Source organism: Macrosteles quadrilineatus, unplaced genomic scaffold (assembly GCF_028750875.1).
Source record: "Macrosteles quadrilineatus isolate MER2022 unplaced genomic scaffold, UCM_ALF_1.0 Scaffold_3__2_contigs__length_128488019, whole genome shotgun sequence".
NCBI lineage: Eukaryota > Metazoa > Arthropoda > Insecta > Hemiptera > Cicadellidae > Macrosteles > Macrosteles quadrilineatus.
In genome coordinates this window covers 82471419-82492360 of record NW_026542596.1, presented here as the reverse complement: position 1 = coordinate 82492360, position 20942 = coordinate 82471419, and the positions used below count along the sequence as shown (strand labels likewise).

The following is a 20942-nucleotide window of genomic DNA, read 5'->3' as shown; positions in this document are numbered from 1 at the left end:
AGTGCAGCAAAGACACTTTGCGCTCGTGTTACACATTATACTTTTCCTACAGTTACTATAAAACATATAAATATTGGGTGGTATTTATAAGTTGTATAAACAAATGGACTTTTTATTATTTAGTTTCACAAATTAACAAATTCAAACCTAAATTAAATTGTTTCACAAGTTAACAAATACAAATTTTAATGAAATACTGTAATAGGTTAAGTCCAAAGTGTTGAACAACAAATAAACACTGCAACAGCTGATCGATTTAGTTAGTGTTGCCAACTTGTTTCAAGGGTAGTATTATGTGCATAGCCTAATACATGCAAACTATTTTCTGTTGTTTGGATAAAATACTGGAGTGCGAGAAAGTAAGTAAATGCAGGAATCATCTAATTTGCGTGTTATAATCAGTGCAAGAAAACCGGCTTTGTCAGGAAATTGTAGGTAAAATTCTTTTCAGATAATTACAATTTTCATAAAACAATTTAATTCAAGATTTTCCTACACTATTTAACAGTCAAGTAACAAGATTTTACTGAAGAGGAATCATGGATCATCTGCTTATAGATTTTACATAAGATATAAATAATGATCATTGTTGAGCAACTTTTTTCGTTTAAACAATTTTTTTTCATAATTTGGTCTTAGTGCTATGTAAAAAGTACAAAAAAAACTATACTCTCACAGTTCAACAAATATACAAGATATTTTCATAGACTAATACTTCAAAGCATTGGTTCAATTTATTTATCACTTCCCCCAAGCAAAACTGTTTTTTACACTGGTTTGTAACAAAATGTTGCAGTTCAGAGTTAAGAGCGTTTAAAAATATTTTTCTGTTATATTCATTGTAGGCATAATCGAATGATTGACCTTTTTGTTAACAACAAATGCAATGTTTTACGTACATGTAGCAATGTTAACTAAAATTTATCACAAATTTCATAGCTAAAATACAATTTACTCTTTCCTTTCCAATGAGACACAAATAAGAATAGACTGATCAGAGTTTCCCCATATTAGTTACCTTGTACATCTATCAACTAAGTTTCCATCGCCCACACGAGCAGCGTAGAATACAGTTAATCTCACCAACATCAAGGCTATTACACCATCTATCTGGCCTACTACCTGGAACAATAAACAGCAATTACAACAAACACGACAACAATAAATTAACATTGTGGACCAAGTTGGGAAGTCAGCTGCGATGAAAAAGGAGCACAAAGGACGTCCAATATCGTCAGTTTCGTCACCCATCCATGTTTACTTTTTAACTCGAAAATGTTTTCTGATACAAATAAATTTTTGCTACATAACAAAAAACAATCTCAAAAAATAAATATCATAGAAATAGTTATTTGTGTACGTAGTTTTGCACTCGTGTAACACATTATATTTTTTCTACAGTTACTATAAATCATATAAATAATTAGTCCTTCAAACACTGTACAACACGTTTTTTGGTTAGGTTAAATCCAAACATTGAACAAAATTGGAAACGTTGCACCAGCTGATCCTAGTCATAATATATTTAAGTGTTACCAACCTATTTCCAGGCGTACACGAATTACGTGCATAATAAAAGCACGCTACTTTGTGTTGTTTTGTTAGAATACTGATTGCTACAAAGTAAAAAGTGTGCAGCAAAGTAAATGCAACAATTAGCAGCTTTATGTACTATAATCACTAATCAGTGCAAGGAAGCCCACTTTGTCAGGTGACTATAGGAAAAAATAAATAGTTTGTTTCCCGAGCAAATATGTTATTGTTATCGTTAATATGTTCTCACAAAATATAATAATTATGTTTCTATGCCACAGTGTTTCTTTTTATGTATAGGATACTTAATGATACCTAATGATGAATTATGTTACCATGGCCTACTGTAATACAAGGCCACGATGAGACAAAAGTGGCAAAGCCGCAGTTCCGGCCTACTAAAACAGTTGTTGCATTAATTCACAATTGGGCGTCTGCGCAATATTTATGTTTACACGTTTGTGATTAAACCTTTGTTTTACAGGTACGGTTATTACCATAGCAATAGGCTGATGTGACGTTGCCACATACCAATGCAGCGGCCTTGTATTACAGGATGCTATGAATGATAAATGAATACAATTTTTACAGTATTTGACTAACCTTTAAAGGATCATCTTCAGAAAAACTGGAAGAAGTAAGATTCTTCAAAAGGAGATATTCTTGTGTGCTTTTACTGAAAGGTGATTTATTTATAACATTAGTGCTCAGGTTGGCAATATATTGATTTATAGGTTCCACCATTGTAGAGGTACACTGTTGAATCAGCTGAGAGAATGTGTCAATTTCAATCTGTAAAAAGTGAAGGGTTAGTAATTAGTATTATAATTTATTATTGGATACTGAAGTAAACATCACATCAATATCGACCAGCTGTTGCCAATTTTTCATTTAAAAAGAACATTGTGCGAGCCAGTCACAGAATCTGTTGATGTTTAAAATTCTATTTTGTACCTTATATTTTGTTGCTGACATAGTTGATGGGCCCTAAAGGCCTTTACACACTGCACATGGCGTGCACGGCTGGATGTACGTCACACCGGCCACGCTTGCTACGCGCCAATTCACAAGCCGTGGATGCTGTACCTGCCAATTTATCATCGTTATTACCGTCAGTATTCCAAAATTCAGTAGTTAGGATGTCAGCTCAGAATTTTTGTGCGGCTTACATTGGCTTACAAACAGCACCAGCAGCAGCAGTAGTGATTATAATCTAGTATTATTATATAGTTTGACAAAAGACATGAGTGAGTAGGCCTACATCCAATCAACAGATAAAGATAGCGTTGTCGAGAATTTAATCATTTGATGCGTGATCTCAAGCCCGAAAATGACAAATTTTTCACTGATTTTAGAATGAACACTCTGCGCATGCGCAGGCTCAAAATGTGTCCACCACTTTTAAAAGGATCGCTCAAGGAGCAAACAGTAGCCACGCGTGGCCAGTTAGCGGGCGTAGATCGTGGCTGTGGCCTTGTGTGTGAATTGTCTCATATGATAAGCAGGGAAGCGATATTTTGATAGGTACCTAGCGTACATCCAGCTACGCATGCCACGTGCAGTGTGGAATGGCTTCAACGGTTGCAGGGTGTCTACTACATTCTGGATAAAAAATTCATGGACAATTCCCGTACATTTAAGGACACTTTGCCGTAACCTTTGTCGGTGTCATTAGGCCTACCGAATAATTTTCCTGATTTTTCAAACTGTATTAATCTTGTTATTAACTGCAGTTGTACCAGAGAGAAAAGTAAATAATAATAGATAGCCTAAGAGTTAAAAATTTCAAAATAGAAATTTATTGAAAGTAAACAAGCATAGGCCTACCTATACTTAGGTAAAGCTTTTATAGTGTAACAGAGAAACGCAATCATTGTCTCCTGCGATCGCGACAAATATTTCCATCGGTCACATAAACTTCATAACATAGCTTATACGATCCAGGCGTATTAATTTGGCATGATTCGCCCTGGCACAACGTTAGGCTCTCGACTAATTAAAAAAAAAATCTTTAATGCATATTGTTACTCAGTTCTTAGTACAAAATCAAGGTATTGTAAGCGGCTACCAATAAGCAATAAGCACAGACTAAGAGTATTGCATTTTCATTTGCAAAGTTAATATTGACACATAGCTATCATTAGTTGTTTATCTAGGCTCAATTACATTTTCTTAATATATTTTACAGCTATTTCAAGAATCAAAATACCCAGGCCTAGGCCTAATTATATAGGAGGGCCTATATAAACTGGGTAACAAACAATGAGGTTATAATAGCAGCAAAGTCACTATCATCATTCTAGTTCATAAGATTTAGATTGCTTAAAGCATACAACTCAATAAATAAATATATGGGAAACAAAAAACATTGAAACCTGAATAGCCAACAATATAAGACAAAGATACAGAAAATGCAATGACATAATTTGAAACCAAGCAGGCCTACATAGTGATAAAACATTAATGCAAACAACAATGCTTGTGGTTTTGTCAATTGAAAGATAAAAAAAAAAAAAAAAAAAACCAAGATGGCGGACATCTAGCATCACCTGCAAAGTGCTCCCATATCTAAAGTGTAGTTTAGTGGTAAAAAACAACAAAATTACTAATTAAACAACACACATACAAACAACAACTCATCAAGATTTTAAGACAATCAAGATTTTAAGTGACCCTCAAGAAAATCTCATGAAAAGCCAATATGACTAACTGAACATGACTGTAAGTTATTAATACAAGTTTAACACCAAAAATAACATTTACCTCAAAAATTCATAGAGCAGATGGTTATCTTGTAAACATTGCATAGTTTAAAAGTTTCAATTTTACATACAAGTGCCCAAATTCTTTTAATTAAACTCTGCAAATATATCAAACTGACAACCAAGCAGTGACGTCACAGCCAACTCACAGCTTTACACATTCATCACTTCCAACACGACACCTGCTGCCTGGGAGTGTTTGAACTGAGAGTTGCTGACTGGACGCTCAGCAAACTGACCACAGACACTGCCACTTCTAACAGTGTCTACAACCTACTACCAACCAGTAATACAGTGCAACACTGTATTCTTCATAAATCTACACAAATTTTTGACAACAGAAATAAATTTATTTATTTATTTAAATAGTTCTAATCCTGACATAAAGAACCAGCCAAACTTTTCAAAACTGATATAATTTTTAACCTGAACCTCAAGATTCCTGACATAAAGAACCAGCCAAACTTTTCAAAACTGATATAATTTTTAACCTGAACCTCAAGATTCCTGACATAAAGAACCAGCCAAACTTTTCAAAACTGATATAATTTTTAACCTGAACCTCAAGATTTCTGACATAAAGAACCAGCCAAACTTTTCAAAACTGATACAATTTTTAACCCAAACCTCAAGATTCCTGACATAAAGAACCAGCCAAACTTTTCAAAACTGATATAATTTTTAACCTGAACCTCAAGATTTCTGACATAAAGAACCAGCCAAACTTTTCAAAACTGTTAGAATTTTTAACCTAAACCTCAAGATTCCTGACATAAAGAACCAGCCAAACTTTTCAAAACTGATACAATTTTACACCTGAACTTCAAGACCCCTGACATAAAGAACCAGCCAAACTTTTCAAAACTGATACAATTTTACACCTGAACTATGTCAAAGAACAAAACAAAAGTTTCAAAATATCCGTGTGGTGAATGCAACATCGGTGTAAAATATTCCAGTATAAAATGTACTGGTCCCTGCAACTCCTGGTTTCATGGTGGGTGTGTCAATATCACAGAAAAACAATTAAAAAACCTTTCTAAAGAAGACATTTCCCTATGGAGGTGTAACAATTGTAGTGATTTTTCCCTCACCTCTGGAAAGCCAGCGTTACAACTAAAAGAAGACCAAACTCCCACACCCCCAAATCAAATATCCTCTGAAAGTCAGGGTAACAAAATGGGTGAGGTTGAAAACAAAATTCTAGAACTAGAAAACTCAGAAGATCCCGATTTAGAAACTTCTCTAACACTTGCAGCAGAAGTTGGAAACGCACTTCTAGCACAAAATAGCAAACTAAGAGAAGAAGTACTCAACCTGACTCAACAAAACTCGAGTCTGGCCCAGAAACTAACAAACATACAAACCATCGACATCATGAGCTACCACGCTCAAATTGAACAACTAGAAGACGAGAAAAATACTATTCTAATTAGAAACAACAACCTAATCGAAACAATAACTGAACTAGAACACCAATTGGAAAAGGAAGTAAGCCTAAGAAACACTCTCACAAAAACATTTGAAGATTATGACAAAGACAGGGAAGAAACTTTTAATAGCTTCATCACAAAAATAAAGGACATGGAGAATGAAATTAAATGCCTTAGGCAAAAAAATACATGCAGCAGAATAAACACCGGAGAAGAATCTACAAAATCATTCAGAGAGACAAGCACACAGACAACCACTACAGAGGCGAAGGACCTCACAAACAAATCCACAGTTTCAGACAACAAAAAGCCAGAAGCATCAAACACAGAAACACTAATTCTACTTGAACTAAAGGCCCTAAAAGAAAAACAGAATAATATGGAGTCAAAAATGAAGAAATTAGAAGATAAAATAACAGTAGAAGATTCCCAGCACCTAATAACTGAGAAAAAGGAGACTCCTTGCAAGCCAATTAACACACCAAGACGAGTTTCATATAATAAAAACAAATTTTCAACTACTAAGAAAACCCATTTCAGTGTTTCCTTGCAAATAGCAAAAAGCAAGTTGAGGAATGAAGCACCAGAACACCAAAGTCAACCACAACAAACACTAAATCAAAATATTAAAGAACCCAAGGCCATCAAAATCCCAAAAGGAGTTTGCTCTACTTTCAAGGGCACTATATCTCCCCCAAACAAATCAACTAAACCAAAGAACACAGGGAAACCCCCGATCACCGCCAAGCTTCTGAAGCCGGGAGAGACCATTGAAGACTTCTTTTGGAAAAATATAGACCTATATAAAAAGAATATTCTGTCACACACCAAGCGACTAAACATGACCGAGATGGACTGCCTCTCTTCTCAAGGAGAACAGAAACATGAGCAGCTGCAGGAACCCAACTCAAGTCAACAATCCAATCACTCTACAGTGTCCCATACTATAACCCCTTTTTTAGAAACAAACAGCCTGAAAAAAGCAAAAGAAAAATCTGCAAATCTCCAAATAATTCTTGTGTAGCAATAATGCACCAAAATATCAGAGGACTTGCTACAAAGACGAACAGACTACACCATATTCTCAATGACACAAAACCAAGCATTCTAGTCTTGACTGAACACGGACTGAAAAAAAACAGAGCTAGAAGCTACAAAAATTCCCGGCTACTCTTTAATTACCCACTTTAGTAGAGAAGAACATAAACTTGGAGGTGTTGCAATATATTCCAAGGAATCCCTTGCTGATACAGTATCAGCTATTAACATATCAAACACATGCCAGGAGTTAATTTTCGAAGCAGCAATGATTCGCATGCAGACAACAAAGAAAAAGGATATCTACATTCTGGGAATCTATAGACCACCAATCGAAAATGCAAGAATTGCCCTTGACCTCCTATCAGACACGCTAGAACTACAAGAAGTACACAAGAAAAACCTCATACTCATCGGTGACATAAATATCGACAGGCTCACCCAAGATTCCAAAAACACCATGCTGGAAGAAGAGTTAACCACACAAAACATCTGGAGATTTCCTCTAGAGGCCACCAGAATAACCCATGACACAGCCACTTCAATAGACTGTATATGCTCAAACATACCATGTGCGTATATTACTGGACAAGTTGTGCATACTGGTCTATCTGACCACACTGCGCAGCTATGCCTGCTGAAAACACACCAAGAAGACACTTCCCAAAGATTTGTAATGAAAAGAAGCCTAAACAACACAAACCTAAACAATCTAAAGGCTCACCTCCATCTACAAAATTGGGAACATGTTTACTCTTCACCGAATCTTGAAACCTCCTACAACCAATTTCATAATATTCTTCAAACAGCACTGGATTATACATGCCCATTAAAGAAAACTAAAATTAGTACAAACAAAAAACATATGAAGTACTACGATCCTGAAGCAAAATACCTTAAAGAGAACTTTTTGAAAGCTCTGCAAAAATTTGAGTTAACAAACAGAAATGAAGACAAATTAGAAATGATTAATAGAAAAAGGATATACGACATGAAACTAAGAAACCTAAAAATGTCCTCAACAGCTAGCTTCATAGAACAAGCTGACAACAAACCAAAAGCACTATGGCAAGTTATAAACAAGGAAAGAAAAGGAAAATGTGAAGAGAAAACCCTTACAGAATTAGAAATAAATGGCAAACTCACAAACGACACAAAAGAAATGGCTGAACACTTCAACACATTCTTCTCAAATATAGCAGAAAATACCCTTGACCAAAACAGAGCAATCGTTATAGACCCTGAAACAGTGCTGAATGGAGAGGAACCAGTCTGCCCAATACACCTTACCCTAACTTCAACATCCTATAAAGAAGTTAAAACGATAATAAACTCCCTAAAAGCCAAAACATCAAGTGGAATGGATGAGTTTTCCTCTAAGATGATAAAGCACTGCTCTCAAGAACTCATCTCTCCTCTGGTTTATCTTATAAATAAATCATTTAAAGAAGGCAAATTCCCATCCGCCATAAAAGTCAGTAAAATATACCCCAAACATAAAAAAGGACCAACTGAAAATGCTCAAAACTACAGGCCCATCTCTCTCATCTCCAGTTTCTCTAAAATCATAGAAAAAATTGCTCTGGCTAGATTAATGGCACATCTTAATCATAACAAACTCTTAACTGACAGCCAACATGGCTTTCGGAAGAATAAATCTACATCCTCAGCTATAACAGCACTAATTGAGTACGTCCTAGACCAGATAGAAAACGAACAATACATTTCCGCCATCTTCCTTGATTACAGTAAAGCTTTTGACTGCCTGGGCCACGACCTGATATGCAAGAAACTCGAAAGACTCGGTATAAGAAACTCTGCGCTAGAATGGTTCAAAAGCTACCTAACGGGACGTTCACAAGTTGTGGAACTGAAAAACTCATCAAATGAAGTCACAGAAAGTTTCAAATCTTCAAAAAGCAAGTAGACGAGAGGAGTTCCACAAGGCTCTGTATTAGGCCCGATTCTATTCATCTTATTGACTAATGACTTCCCCAAACAAATTGAGAGTGAAAATGCTGTTGCAATCATGTATGCAGATGACACAACCATTTTGATCAAGGACAACACAGCCCAAAACCTTTACCTTAATTCAAAATCGATCCTAAATAAAGCTATCCTCTACTCAAAGAACAATGACTTAGCAATAAACCCCACAAAAACCACATCTCTGAATTTCAGTAAGAAAAAAGACGTAGTCCCTCAATTAGAGGATGTAACAATAGAAAACCACACAAAATTTCTCGGTGTTATCCTTGATAACAAACTAACATGGAAAGAGCACATCAACCACTTAAGCAAAAAAATCAGTACTGGAATATATGTCGTCAGAAGAATAAACTACATAGGCGGACTCTCCGTGGCCAAAACAGCTTACTTCGCACTGGTAGAGTCGCATCTTAGATATGGCTTGACAGTGTGGGGAGGAACTTCAACAAAAAATATGAATCGAATTCTTGTCCTTCAAAAGAAAGCCATAAGAGCCCTCGCCAACCTTGTCCCACCACAGACTTGCAGACTAGCATTTGCAAACCTAGGAATCCTCACAGTGGTGTCTCTCTACATACTTGAATCTATAAAGTATGTGAATGAAATAAACCCCCCAAGAAACCAAGACCTGCACCACTACAACACCCGTCATGGCTCCAAATTTGCACTACCTGTTCACCGAACAACTCTTTGGGAGAAAAAACCTTCCTACACCGGCTGCAAGCTGAGGAACCATCTACCTGACTACCTGAGAGACCTGACTGGCAACAAGCTACACCAGGAGTTGAAGAAGTGGCTAATCGCAAGACCCTTCTACTCAATAAAAGAATTTTATGAAAATTAACATGTACAATTCACTATTGTATTGACACTATTGTAATTCTTGACGAATTAACAATAAAGAATATTGTATTGTATTGTATTGTATTGTATAAAATATCCATAAAAAAGGGGTTAACTTACAAAAAAAAGACTGTAGATTATTTACATGTTTAATATGAAACCATAAACAGTTTTATAGCACTAGGCAATGGCCGCGGCAAATTGAATCTTCAAGCCGAAAGTACAAGTAAGAAGTGAAATTTAACAGCCATTATAAAGCTATTATTTTCACGATAAAATAGGTTTGGGATCTCATAATAATTCCTCATAATATAATCTCATAATAAGCCCTAGTAATAAAAAAAGAAGTTGTAGAGGAATAAAAGTGATACAACTTTTATGAGCTAGCTAACTGAGTCAACAGTTCTTGGAAGTACTTGACTTGACACTTGATTGTCGTGATAAAATATTAATGGTTTGAGATTGCTAATGGGATTTTTATTGCATAATTACTCTAGTAATAAATAATGAAAATGTAAACAAACATCTGATAAACCTTTTATGTGCTCCTAACCAACTAGCGACCAATAAAATTATGGCCCATTAAAAATTTAAGGACATAGTCTGGCATTTAAGGACAATTCCCGTACATTTCATGGCCAGTAAAAAATTAAGTACAATTCCCGGTTTTACCGGATTTCCCGGTTGGTAGACACCCTGGGTTGCTATAGCTCACAATAAGTCGTACAACCAGTTTGACTTGGTAAAAAAGTTCTTGTATACATGAATGAACTATATGAAAAATACTTGTTTCATAGCTTCATGCTTTACATTTTCCAATCATCAAAATTATCATTTAATTTCACTGAATCAAGGAAATTTGGAAATGTAGCATCATAATGTAAGACATATCTTACTATAAAATAACGGTAGGCCTATAGGTTAAATGATTACATTATTTACCTGGCTAAAAAGGATATCACTTAAAAGATGAGTAACAAATTTAGAACTTCCCGAAATTGTTTCTGATTTTTGATTAACAACTCTGACCAGAGCAGGTACTAAGATACTTAATCTTGTTCCAGGAAGCATTCTTTGTGTCGGTGTCAATGTTTTCAGAGGATTTTTGGTCACTGGAACAAAGGAAAAATAATTATTTAACAAGATATTCAGCATAAACAACATGCAAAATATTAAGCGAGGACGCTTTTGAGGAATAACTGTAACTTTTGTTTTTTTTATAAATATCTGGTCCTAGTGACTTGGAAAACTAAACCAGAAAATAAAATACCCCTATCGCAGAAAACCTGCAGACTAAGTGAATTTCCTCGTTGGATTTCTACTGAAATATTTTCTTAAAATTGTCATATTTATTTCCTGTATAAATAACTTGAATTTGAATGAGTAATTAGGTTTGCTGCTAAAGGGAAGGTAGAAGGTGTTATTGAAATGTTAATAACTTAGTCTTAATAGTGAATAAACAAAATTGCCAAATTTGATTTAAGTACCTATATCCATAAACAAGCAAACTACAACAGTTTTCCTTTACTCCATTAGAATACAGTTGAACCTCTATAAGACGAATTTCAAGGGGTACGGGAAAAATTCGTACTATAGAGGTATTCTTAATAAAGAGGGTCGTTTTATCGAGGTTTAATGCTGCTGTTATTCTTCTTATAGAGAACCTCGCTCCAAGGTTTCTCCAAACAATGACTGAGGAAAGAGGAGGGATGGGTGGGGGTTTCATGTTGAGACAAGCTTCTGTTTGTTTTGAAAACTACGTACTATGGAGGTTAAGATTATGATAAATTTGTCTTATAGAGGTCACGTTTGTCTTGTAGAGGTTTTGTACTAAGAATATTCGTTGTATAGAGGTTAATCAGTCCTAGCCTATGTCACAAACAAATTCGTCTTATGGAGGCTTTTAACTTAATTACAACGTTGTATAGAGGTGTTTTTAACATTGACCTATATGAAAGTGTCAAGGGGATAAAAAAAAATTCGTCTTATCGAGGAATTCGTTTAATCGAGGTTCGTACAAACGAGGTTCAACTGTATCATAAAAGTTTTAATTTTCACATTTTTGGAATATTCTCCGTAACTGTCAGGCATACAACAATGCTTCTATATACTAAATTATTTGTTTTTTTAACCTCAACACAATGGTTTAGAAAGGGTTCTATTTGCTTACCAGATGTTAATGTTTTATAGAAACACCATTAGTGAAATAAACAGATTTAGAGAGCGGGAATGAATAAAGCGGGAATGAATAAAGCGGAAATGAGCTATTTTGCATAGTGTTTTCAGATGTGGCATTGTGACCATTACCACGCAGTAGGAAAAATATGTAACTCATAATAAAGACACACAGTAACATTTACAAAAGATTTTGTTAAACTAACTTTCAATAAGTTCCGTCCAGTTGAATTCGTTGGTATCTGAGGTTGCAGTGCTGATGGTAGTCTGGTTGATCATCTTCATGCAGTGTTTAGGTTTGTTGACTGCCTGATCTACCACAGCCAGTAGCAAATCCAGATTGTCTTCAGCAGGGAACCGAGACAAGTTCAGCACCCACAGATCCACCTCAGCCTCTACACCCTCAAAGTAACCTGACTGCATCAATAGCCTCTTTAGCACTAGCTTGGCTTCGTCTTGAGAGGCTAACAGAGGCACTAAGGTCTTCAGCATCTCCCCAAACTCTTCCTGAAATCAAAGTGTTTGCTTGGTTAAATGATTGTGAATTTAAACACAAAATGAGACATTATAAAGGCTTGGTTTTACAGATTAGCTTCCAGCTTTGATAAATATGGCCGAAGCAATTATCATTAAATGATGTTTATTTCTTCTCTCCTTGAGAAAAATGAAATGTAAATGAATTTTCATCGTAAAAAAAGATAATAACTTACAAGAAACATTGTGCTTGACACTCAATCAAATTTCTTTGGATTGAAATTACTTTGATATTCATGGTTTATCATTATCATATATGTGTATAGTTCAGTTAAGAGATAAACTTGAAGAAAAGTCAATTTGGCCCTGTACTTGCTTCAAGTAAAAGACTAATGATTTGTGAAGAATAATTTTAGGTATCGACTCACCCCTTCATTTGCATTGCCACATATGTATTGAGGCCTATGTCGATGACAAATTTCTGGGGTTAAAAGAGGACAACTTATTTTACAAAAACAAGTTTTATGACATCTGAAGATGTTTAGAAGCTTAAAACTTAGCCTTACATCACATAAATTGTAAAATAACATCAACGTCTTAGCTTCACAATAATTAACAACACCAGAGCACTAAAGCGCAGGCCTACCTGAGACGGTTGCACATTTCTAAAGGTAGTGATAAACTTAATGACTTTGACGTCAAACAGCTGTTTAGTCAGAGGGTTGATGGTGTCCAGTGTTGTCGTCTGCAGCTGGGTGACAAACACTGGGGGTAGGTACACAGGGAACACCTGGGAGTAGGAGAGCAGCAGATCTACCAGAGGAAGGTAATACTCTGTCTCTGTAGGAGTCTTCAGTGTTCCCTGTTCTCCCCCCACTCCTAGACTCCACGCCATCATCAGCTGTTGCTCAAGGGCAACATTCTGGAATCATCAGTTTAGATTTCTGTTTGTTCATATAAATAAATATTTATGTTTATAAAAATATCTGTTAAATTTTCCCCACCAAAAATACAACACAATCTAAATTAACATCACAGAAGTCAGTTTTTAACAGTTTCTGAAATAAAGAGTCAAGGCACCCTGAAGAACCATATTTGGAAGTGTTTTATCTTTTTTAACATGATCATCGCCCGAAGACCACAAAACATCAATATGTGACTATGGAATCCTGGAGATACATTGTGTTTGCAGCCGAGTTTTTTTAGAAACTTGATACTGCTTTTGTCAAGAAGAGTATCAGTTTATTTGCAGTATAACTAACCATCGTGGGTGCTCAATTATCAATTGTCAATCAAAAAGCTGTGTTCATCACAAAAATGTGTTTCTTTTAGGCAAGTTTCCAAACAAAATTTGAAACATGTCAGTATTGGTGACTAAAACAGGGGTCTAAAAAAACTAGCTTCCAAACTTACAAAGTGATGATTATAAAATAATTTCAATTAAATTAACAAAGCATCTACACCAATAGTGAAACCTCATTTGACCCCTGATATAAAGTTCAAACTAGCCTAGTTGAAAATATCAAAACCAAACTCTCATAGCTATCAAATTCATTAATCGACGTTTCCCCCTTACCTTAGTAATATGGTCGTTTATTCTCTGCTGGTATTCAAGGAATGTCTTAGGGGAAGTTGTATATCTCGTTTTGACCGCTGTGCAAAACTTATCCAGGGTCTGGAATGCGGCGTTGAGGAGCTTAACTGCCTGCAGTCTCAGGGTGGGATGGGTACATTGCAGTCCTTCTCGCACACACGACAACAGATTCATGTTGAACACTGTGCGTACAGTCAGATGAGTCAGCTGATCCACACTGGCCGAAGAGAGCATCAGGTTGCGTTCAGCTGATAGTCCGTCAACAACCTGTCAAACAACCAGGATCATTTGTGAAATTAAGTCCAAGATAATAGTTTTAGTGAGAACAAGTATTTAAAACAGCTAATACGTAAACCGTTGTACATTTCTAAATGGGAAATTTCGCAAAACTATGGGGAGAAGGTTTTTGGGAGAAGGTGTATTTTAAATGGAAACACAATACATTTTGTAATTTTGTATCACCAAACATAGTTTTAAATTATGTGATTCTTACCTGTTTTGCAAATTTGCATGTGTACAAGAATGAAAAGGTGACTTCAGGCTGGAGAAAGCCTTGTATTCCGAAGTGCCTGAACGTCGGAGCCACAAGATCAGGGCAGGCTGTCACTATGTTGAGAGCCAACTCTCGTACCTGGACTACGTTCCAGTAAGGATCCATGGACTGTGATAACAAATACAATAGCTTCGTTAATTATTTTCATTTAGCCTATTTGAGGTTAACCTATTTTCCCAACCCTAAAATTTGACTTGATAGGGTGGCTACTATAAAGTGTTCTACAATTTGCATGACTACATTTTGTAAGATGTTCTATGATCGGTCAAATGTTTACTTCATGTAAAAGTTTAGTTTGACTGCAACTAATGAAAACACCTGAGTTTTAATGAGTAAAACCCTTTATTAAACCTGAGCTGGCATTACATCGAAACCTGTGCTGGCATCAATTTCACAAATTGGACATGAATGCAACTAAATATGATGGATGGATTAAAAAGATATTTAATACTCCTCCCATAGGTTTGAATTGATTATTTAATTTGTTTTGTATTGTATTAGGCTGGCGCACACTATCCCGTTTCGCCAGTCTGGTCAAACGGGACCCGTTTGGCAGGATGATTCAAACTCATGGGTTTTAATGGGAGCGGTCACATTTTTGCGGTTGCGTAATAGCGGGACGACGGGATGAAAGGCAAAATACATTCAGTTAAATGAGAGCAGCCACACTATATCCTGTCGTGTAGAATAATGTTGTCGCTTTCACTCGACATTTGTTTGTTGCGGTAGAACAGGACAAGTGTGACAGGGTAATGTCAATGCAGTAAAAATGCATCCCGCTAAACCGGATAGTGTGGCACCGGCTTTATGTTGATTACTTCATGAGGACAAAGTTAGACTTTATGACAAATCACCTGTGAAGAAAATTGATGCATCGTAATGTAAAAAAAATGAAAAAAATTACAATAGTGCTACAGTTTGAATCCTTATTGTGGTTGTTTTTAACAGTTTTTAAACTTATATTTAAAGTATGTTGGCAATTCAAACACAACTATGCAATGGACTCCTAAATATGGTTACAATGAAATGCCAAAATATTTTGCAAGTAAATAAATTTGTCCACTCTTGCTGTGGAAATTACAATAATTAAAGTAGCCCCATCAACAGTCATACCTGCACTGTGAAGTATTCCTTAAACGATTACTTAGCAAACGGTTACTTATTAATCTAATAAGTACCTTAATGACAGAAAACACAAGTTCGTTGTAGTTCCTTTGGTCGAGTCCAAGTGTAGGGTCAACAAAGGCAACACCCAGCTTTGTGTTTGTGCACAACTGCAGCAACAGCTGATGTAGAGAAGCTATCACATCGTCTGCCTAAAACATACAGCTTGCTTACACAGTAGGTCTACACTTACATCTAACATAAACTGAGTCCAACAACAAGAAACAATAGTAGTCTTGGTTAAAGGTTTTGTTTCGATACAATTTTATTGATTAAACCTCACATTGTATTATATCTCTGAGGATATGAAATATTAGGCCTACCTTTATTTAGCTAAACCATGTAGTCAGGGCTGTATTGCCCTAACAGCGGACACGGCGGTTGCCAAAGGACACACTTGGTGCCCTAAAGAAAATTCATTCTCTGGAAAATTAATTTTACCAATGATTTGTTAGTGGATTTGATTTTTTTGATCCAAGCTTTTGTCCTCGCTATGGTGGAAACTCACGCCAAAATCTACACAGATTACCTGATTGAAAATTATTTGTTCGGTCAATTGATTAGGCCTAAGTTTCTATGACCGCAAAAGATTTTCACCAATTCTCCACGACCAATGGAGACGTTCATGTTTTAGCTATGATTGTAGAAGACGGAGATGTCCCCGCAAACGCAGAATATTTTTACAATTCTGTTGTGACCACCCAATGTTTTTTCAATTGTGCCAGTCAGGATTTTTAATGTTTCTTAAACTTCAACTAAAACTACCCTGTGTATACTTACCTTAATATTCTCAATTCTTGTAAAAATATTACACCAACCATAATTTTTTTTGGCAAAACTATCAACACTCATGAACAAGTCAAAAGATATTTAAATCTTTTAACACACTCACAGCTTCTTTAAAATTGACTGGAGTTTTTAAATTTTAAAATAATCAATAGAAAAGACCCAACTGTTTTAAAATGGATTCAGTAAAACTACAATAAAGTGCTTGCTTTGATTGCTGAACTACTCATTGAGCGACTCAAATTACAATGCAAATGAATTTGAATTAGTTAATAGTGGTACTAAAAGTCTTTTACAATACTCACCAATTCAACATTTTTTTCTTTGTTTGTACCCTTGGTTGAAGGACCCGTCCATGTGTAAGTTTCCAGAAACTTCATCATTATCTTCGTGTTGAACATTTTAAGCTTCGAAGTTTTTGTGATCTGAGGATTGTCAACAATTTTCTCTTTTAATGTTGTCAGGAAAACCATCAAAAGTTGTCCATCATCCAGGGTTAAACCGGCCAGTATAATGGACTGTAGTAAGTCTGAAAAAGGTTGGATTCAGTTTTACATACAACTTAGGTAATTAACATAAAAGCTACCTGCTAACTATCAAGTACAAAAAAATGGTTTAACCGTGGGAAATAAATAAAAAGTACAGTTGTACCATGCTTAGTTTGATTATCTAATTCAAAAACTTCTTTGATTTAAACTAAGTTACTTTATGGAACTAGTATAATAATACTAATTAATTTGAATCAAATTTTGGATTTTGTTATTAGATAAGCTCATAACTCTATTTTTCCAATTTATTTGTTTGATAAATTTGTCAAAAAGTAAAATCCTAAAATCTAACCTAGCAAAACAAAAGAGTTGGATTACAACAACCTGCAGTATCAAGCTAAAATACTTCAGTATATATAGTACATGGTGTTGATGGTTCAAAAAGCGATGATGATGATATTCGTCTTTAATATTAACAAAAAAATACCGTAGTCTGAGTTAGCAATAGGTTTTAGATGGATTCAATACCCTTATGATTTGTGTTTTAATTTCTGCGTATGACATATCTACTAAGGTGGATGTTTAATCTATGGTACCACTTACTGTATGGAGTTTATGTTTGGGGCTGAAATTTGATGCAACTGTGGCAGCAGCAATGGCCATGCTTTGTTGCAGGAATGATCTACGGGTTAGATAGTTTTGTTTTAGTACTATTTGATAGATAAGAATGCTAAACGTGATTAAGACGGCATTTGGCCCAAGTAAATTCTTCAAAAAGCTTGCAATGGTAAAAATTGCATTGTGGAACAGTGTTTAAGCAATTGCCACATAGGCCTGATACAGTTTTTGATAAAGGTTTGTAGGTAAAGTAAATTTAACTAGATTTAGGGGCGGAAAAATTATTGGGCCTAGGGGAGCTAAAATGCTAAATCCAGCCCTGAAGATGGGATTAGAGGAAAAGATTATGCAAGGCTGAGGTAGATACAAATAGTTGGCATGGCTATATAAACATATTACGGTTTGAGTGCCACCTTGTGTGCAATAATTCAACTTTTCGGATGAAGTGCTTTATGGTCTTGGCCTGCCCCTGTTGGATAAGAGTGCCACATAATTAAAGTAATCATCACTCACTCCTGTTGTCCAAGAGCTGCCTGATTAGCAGAGTGTTGTCGTGGTAGAAGTAGGCGAGAGTGTATCTGATGAAGTGACCTCTAGTGCAGTCTTCATCATACTTCACAGGATGTTTGACCAGATGATTGACAGTGAGTTCTCGCAGAGACAAAGTAGACAGAACCTCTCTTGCCAGCTGACAGCTCAAAAGGACCATGGCTGGTGGGGCAACAGAATAAAGATTAGAATTGTCTTGAGATCATCTCTGACATGTTGGGATGATGATTAAAATAATATTCTGACAAGTGACAATACACTAGTTCCAAATGGCTAGGTAGTCAATAGCCCCAGTCAAAGATAATCATTTATGTTCTATCCCTATCATAATGTGACTCTCAATGTTGAGGAAGGGGTCAGTGGCCTCGAAATATCCAGTGTTTCTTTTGTGTTTTCTTCTGTGTTTCTGTAGTGAAGTGGGATGCCTACATTTCTAAAGGTAACCCTGCTTATCCTATCATTTGTTTCCCTTATTCTCAAGCAATAAGCCCTTTCTATTGAAACCTAACCTCATAACAAGAGAGTATACTTATGGTGATAAATGCACAATTTTTCATTATTATCCTCAGGATTCTTGTGACTTCTTAGATGGCTGGATCCTTAGGTGTTGCAATAATAGTCTACCTAATTCTCCTAATTTTAAGGTTGCAAGTAGATGCATAAAGGAGCTCAATTTTTAATCAAAGAGTTCTTTCCTAGGTTAGGTTCAGAAATATATTCATAGGTAGAAGGATTACCACTGAGCAAATGTAGTTTCTAGAAACTAGAAACTACTTTTACTTTTACTCGTACTTACGAGTTAACACATTTCCAAAATTGTTAGGATGACTGAAGTCATTTTCATTGTGAGCCTTTATTTTCTGGTATTAAATCAAATCTGCCAGGTTTACAATACCTATCCATGATTTGTGACAAAGTTAATTTAAATATTGTAATGCAAGAGATAAAGTATAGAACTCAAGGATAGTTTAATGAATTCTGTAATCAATTCACATTTCCATCACTGTAAACTTTGACTATGGAGAGAAAAAGACATCCCCATTCGGCATTCCTAGATCTGTACAGTGAAAATTAATGTAGGTAGTCGAATTGAGATAAATCCAAGACAGTCACAATCTGTGAATAGCTCAATCAACTATTTGAATAACAGATCGGCAAAAGTTGGTTGAAAGAGATAGAATATTTACTACTGTGAAACATACATAACAGAAATATCCCCGCAGCAGCAAACCTGCAGACTAAGTGAATTTCTTATTCTCTACATATTTTGTGAGATATGTTAGATTTATTCCCCATTTAAATAACATTGGGTTGAATAACATCAAAACGAAAAAGTAAATCAGTGCTGGGTCCAGGTCTTGCCGTGACATCTATGGTAGTAACTTATTCCCTACATGGAAAATAACCCAAAAAAAAACACACAATGATATTGGTAATTGAAGTGCGATGATTAGGGTGCCTAAATGTTATAATAAGTGTAAAAAGATTAACCAACCAGTAAGCATAGAGAGGGTGATTTTCTTCTGAGCCTGAGAGCTGTTAGGGCCCAAATTGGCATGGATAGCTTGGTTGTTGTGTCGCAGCAAACGTTTGCATGCCTCCTCAGTGTTGGGGATGAAGCGAGGATGGTCTTCTCTGCATCTATGGAACAGATGATAGAAGTGTATAAGACTACCATACCTTGTTTTCCATCACGGGTGTCTGATATAAGACTGATTGTGACTTTGAGTTGAACAGATAGGAAGTATATTTGTTTATGCTTACTTATTTAAAGTAGATATATTTAACTACGACCTTATTAACTGCTGAGTGAAACCTGGTCATGTGACCCTTACCTATGTTGGGATGGGGGTCTTCTACAGGGAACTAATCAGTTTAATCAATTTAAAGCATATAGGCCTACATGAAATTATATTTTGCTTTATCACCCTTATTACTCTTGTTTTAATAGTAATTACTGTATTATTTTTATCCTCACTGAAGCAATTTTATACTTTCATAATTTTGACTTCTTTACCATAATCTATATTTTTTAAACCCAAATTTAAATGTTCAGAGGATCTTAAAAGTTACCTATTTTAGTGATTTTGGGATTTCGGGGTCCTGAGAGTCCTGATTGAAATATAACAAATTTGTCGCAAAACGGTACTGGAAATCAGGGACATATACAACAACGTTATGGTAGAGTATAATAAATCAAACTCACTGATATTTCCAGTCAACTAATACAATCCTAACTACTTTATGGTTTAGCTGAGTCTCTAATTATTTTTATTCGATCTTAAACAATGTATCTTTGCAAGTCAACATTAGTAATACGTGGTGTTCGCAGAGACGTCTACAAAATTGAGCGGAGTCAGGGCATTATTTTACTTTGTCATTGATCCTCACTAAATAAATCAATCAATCAACCGGTACGTAAACATTGATTATCGACTTGTGTCCAGACCAAGCTTTTTACATCAGTCAACATTGTTTACATTAAAACATGTCGTTCAGTCCTGGCCTGTCCCATTGGAATCTCACGTGATTTATATTAACTTGCGGTTTTCATTTTATTAACTAATTCATCGCTAATATGAGGGCTAACTGTAAAATAATCAAATAAGGTTTTTCCAAGTAAGCTTGCGAAATTTCAATCCCACGGTTATATTAATAGAACTGTCAAAAAACTTCAAGAAACCATATAGTATAAGATTCGAGCCATTGATGTCATTTGTTTAGGCCTAAGTATATGATCCATACCGTTTCTGTTTTAGATCAACAGTTGGAATAATTATATCAGCTGTTTCCTGATGTACTGTATTTAAGTCTACAGCTGATCTTATGCCTTTGTTCATGTGTCAAATATTGCTTCCATGAGAATTACATTGAAACTTTGAGACCTCATTTGGTGGATTCCTGGAAGAATTTTTTCACACAATATAGATGTTGGCATTTACA

General features: G+C 35.5%; 1 protein-coding gene across 1 annotated transcript in view; it reads right to left on the bottom strand.

The window, feature by feature from the left end:
• The window catches only part of LOC128988925 (uncharacterized), a 73508-nt gene that overhangs the window by 38092 nt on the left and 14474 nt on the right, over positions 1-20942 (bottom strand). The window contains exons 4-14 of the mRNA XM_054410708.1: positions 19495-19640; positions 17964-18161; positions 16650-16873; positions 15573-15710; positions 14335-14502; positions 13824-14108; positions 12894-13169; positions 11980-12280; positions 10541-10710; positions 2137-2325; positions 1019-1122 (exon numbers count right to left, since the gene is read on the bottom strand). Of these exons, the coding sequence (XP_054266683.1) occupies positions 1019-1122; positions 2137-2325; positions 10541-10710; positions 11980-12280; positions 12894-13169; positions 13824-14108; positions 14335-14502; positions 15573-15710; positions 16650-16873; positions 17964-18161; positions 19495-19640 (2199 nt within the window). The remainder of the gene's footprint in view (positions 1-1018; positions 1123-2136; positions 2326-10540; positions 10711-11979; positions 12281-12893; positions 13170-13823; positions 14109-14334; positions 14503-15572; positions 15711-16649; positions 16874-17963; positions 18162-19494; positions 19641-20942) is intronic.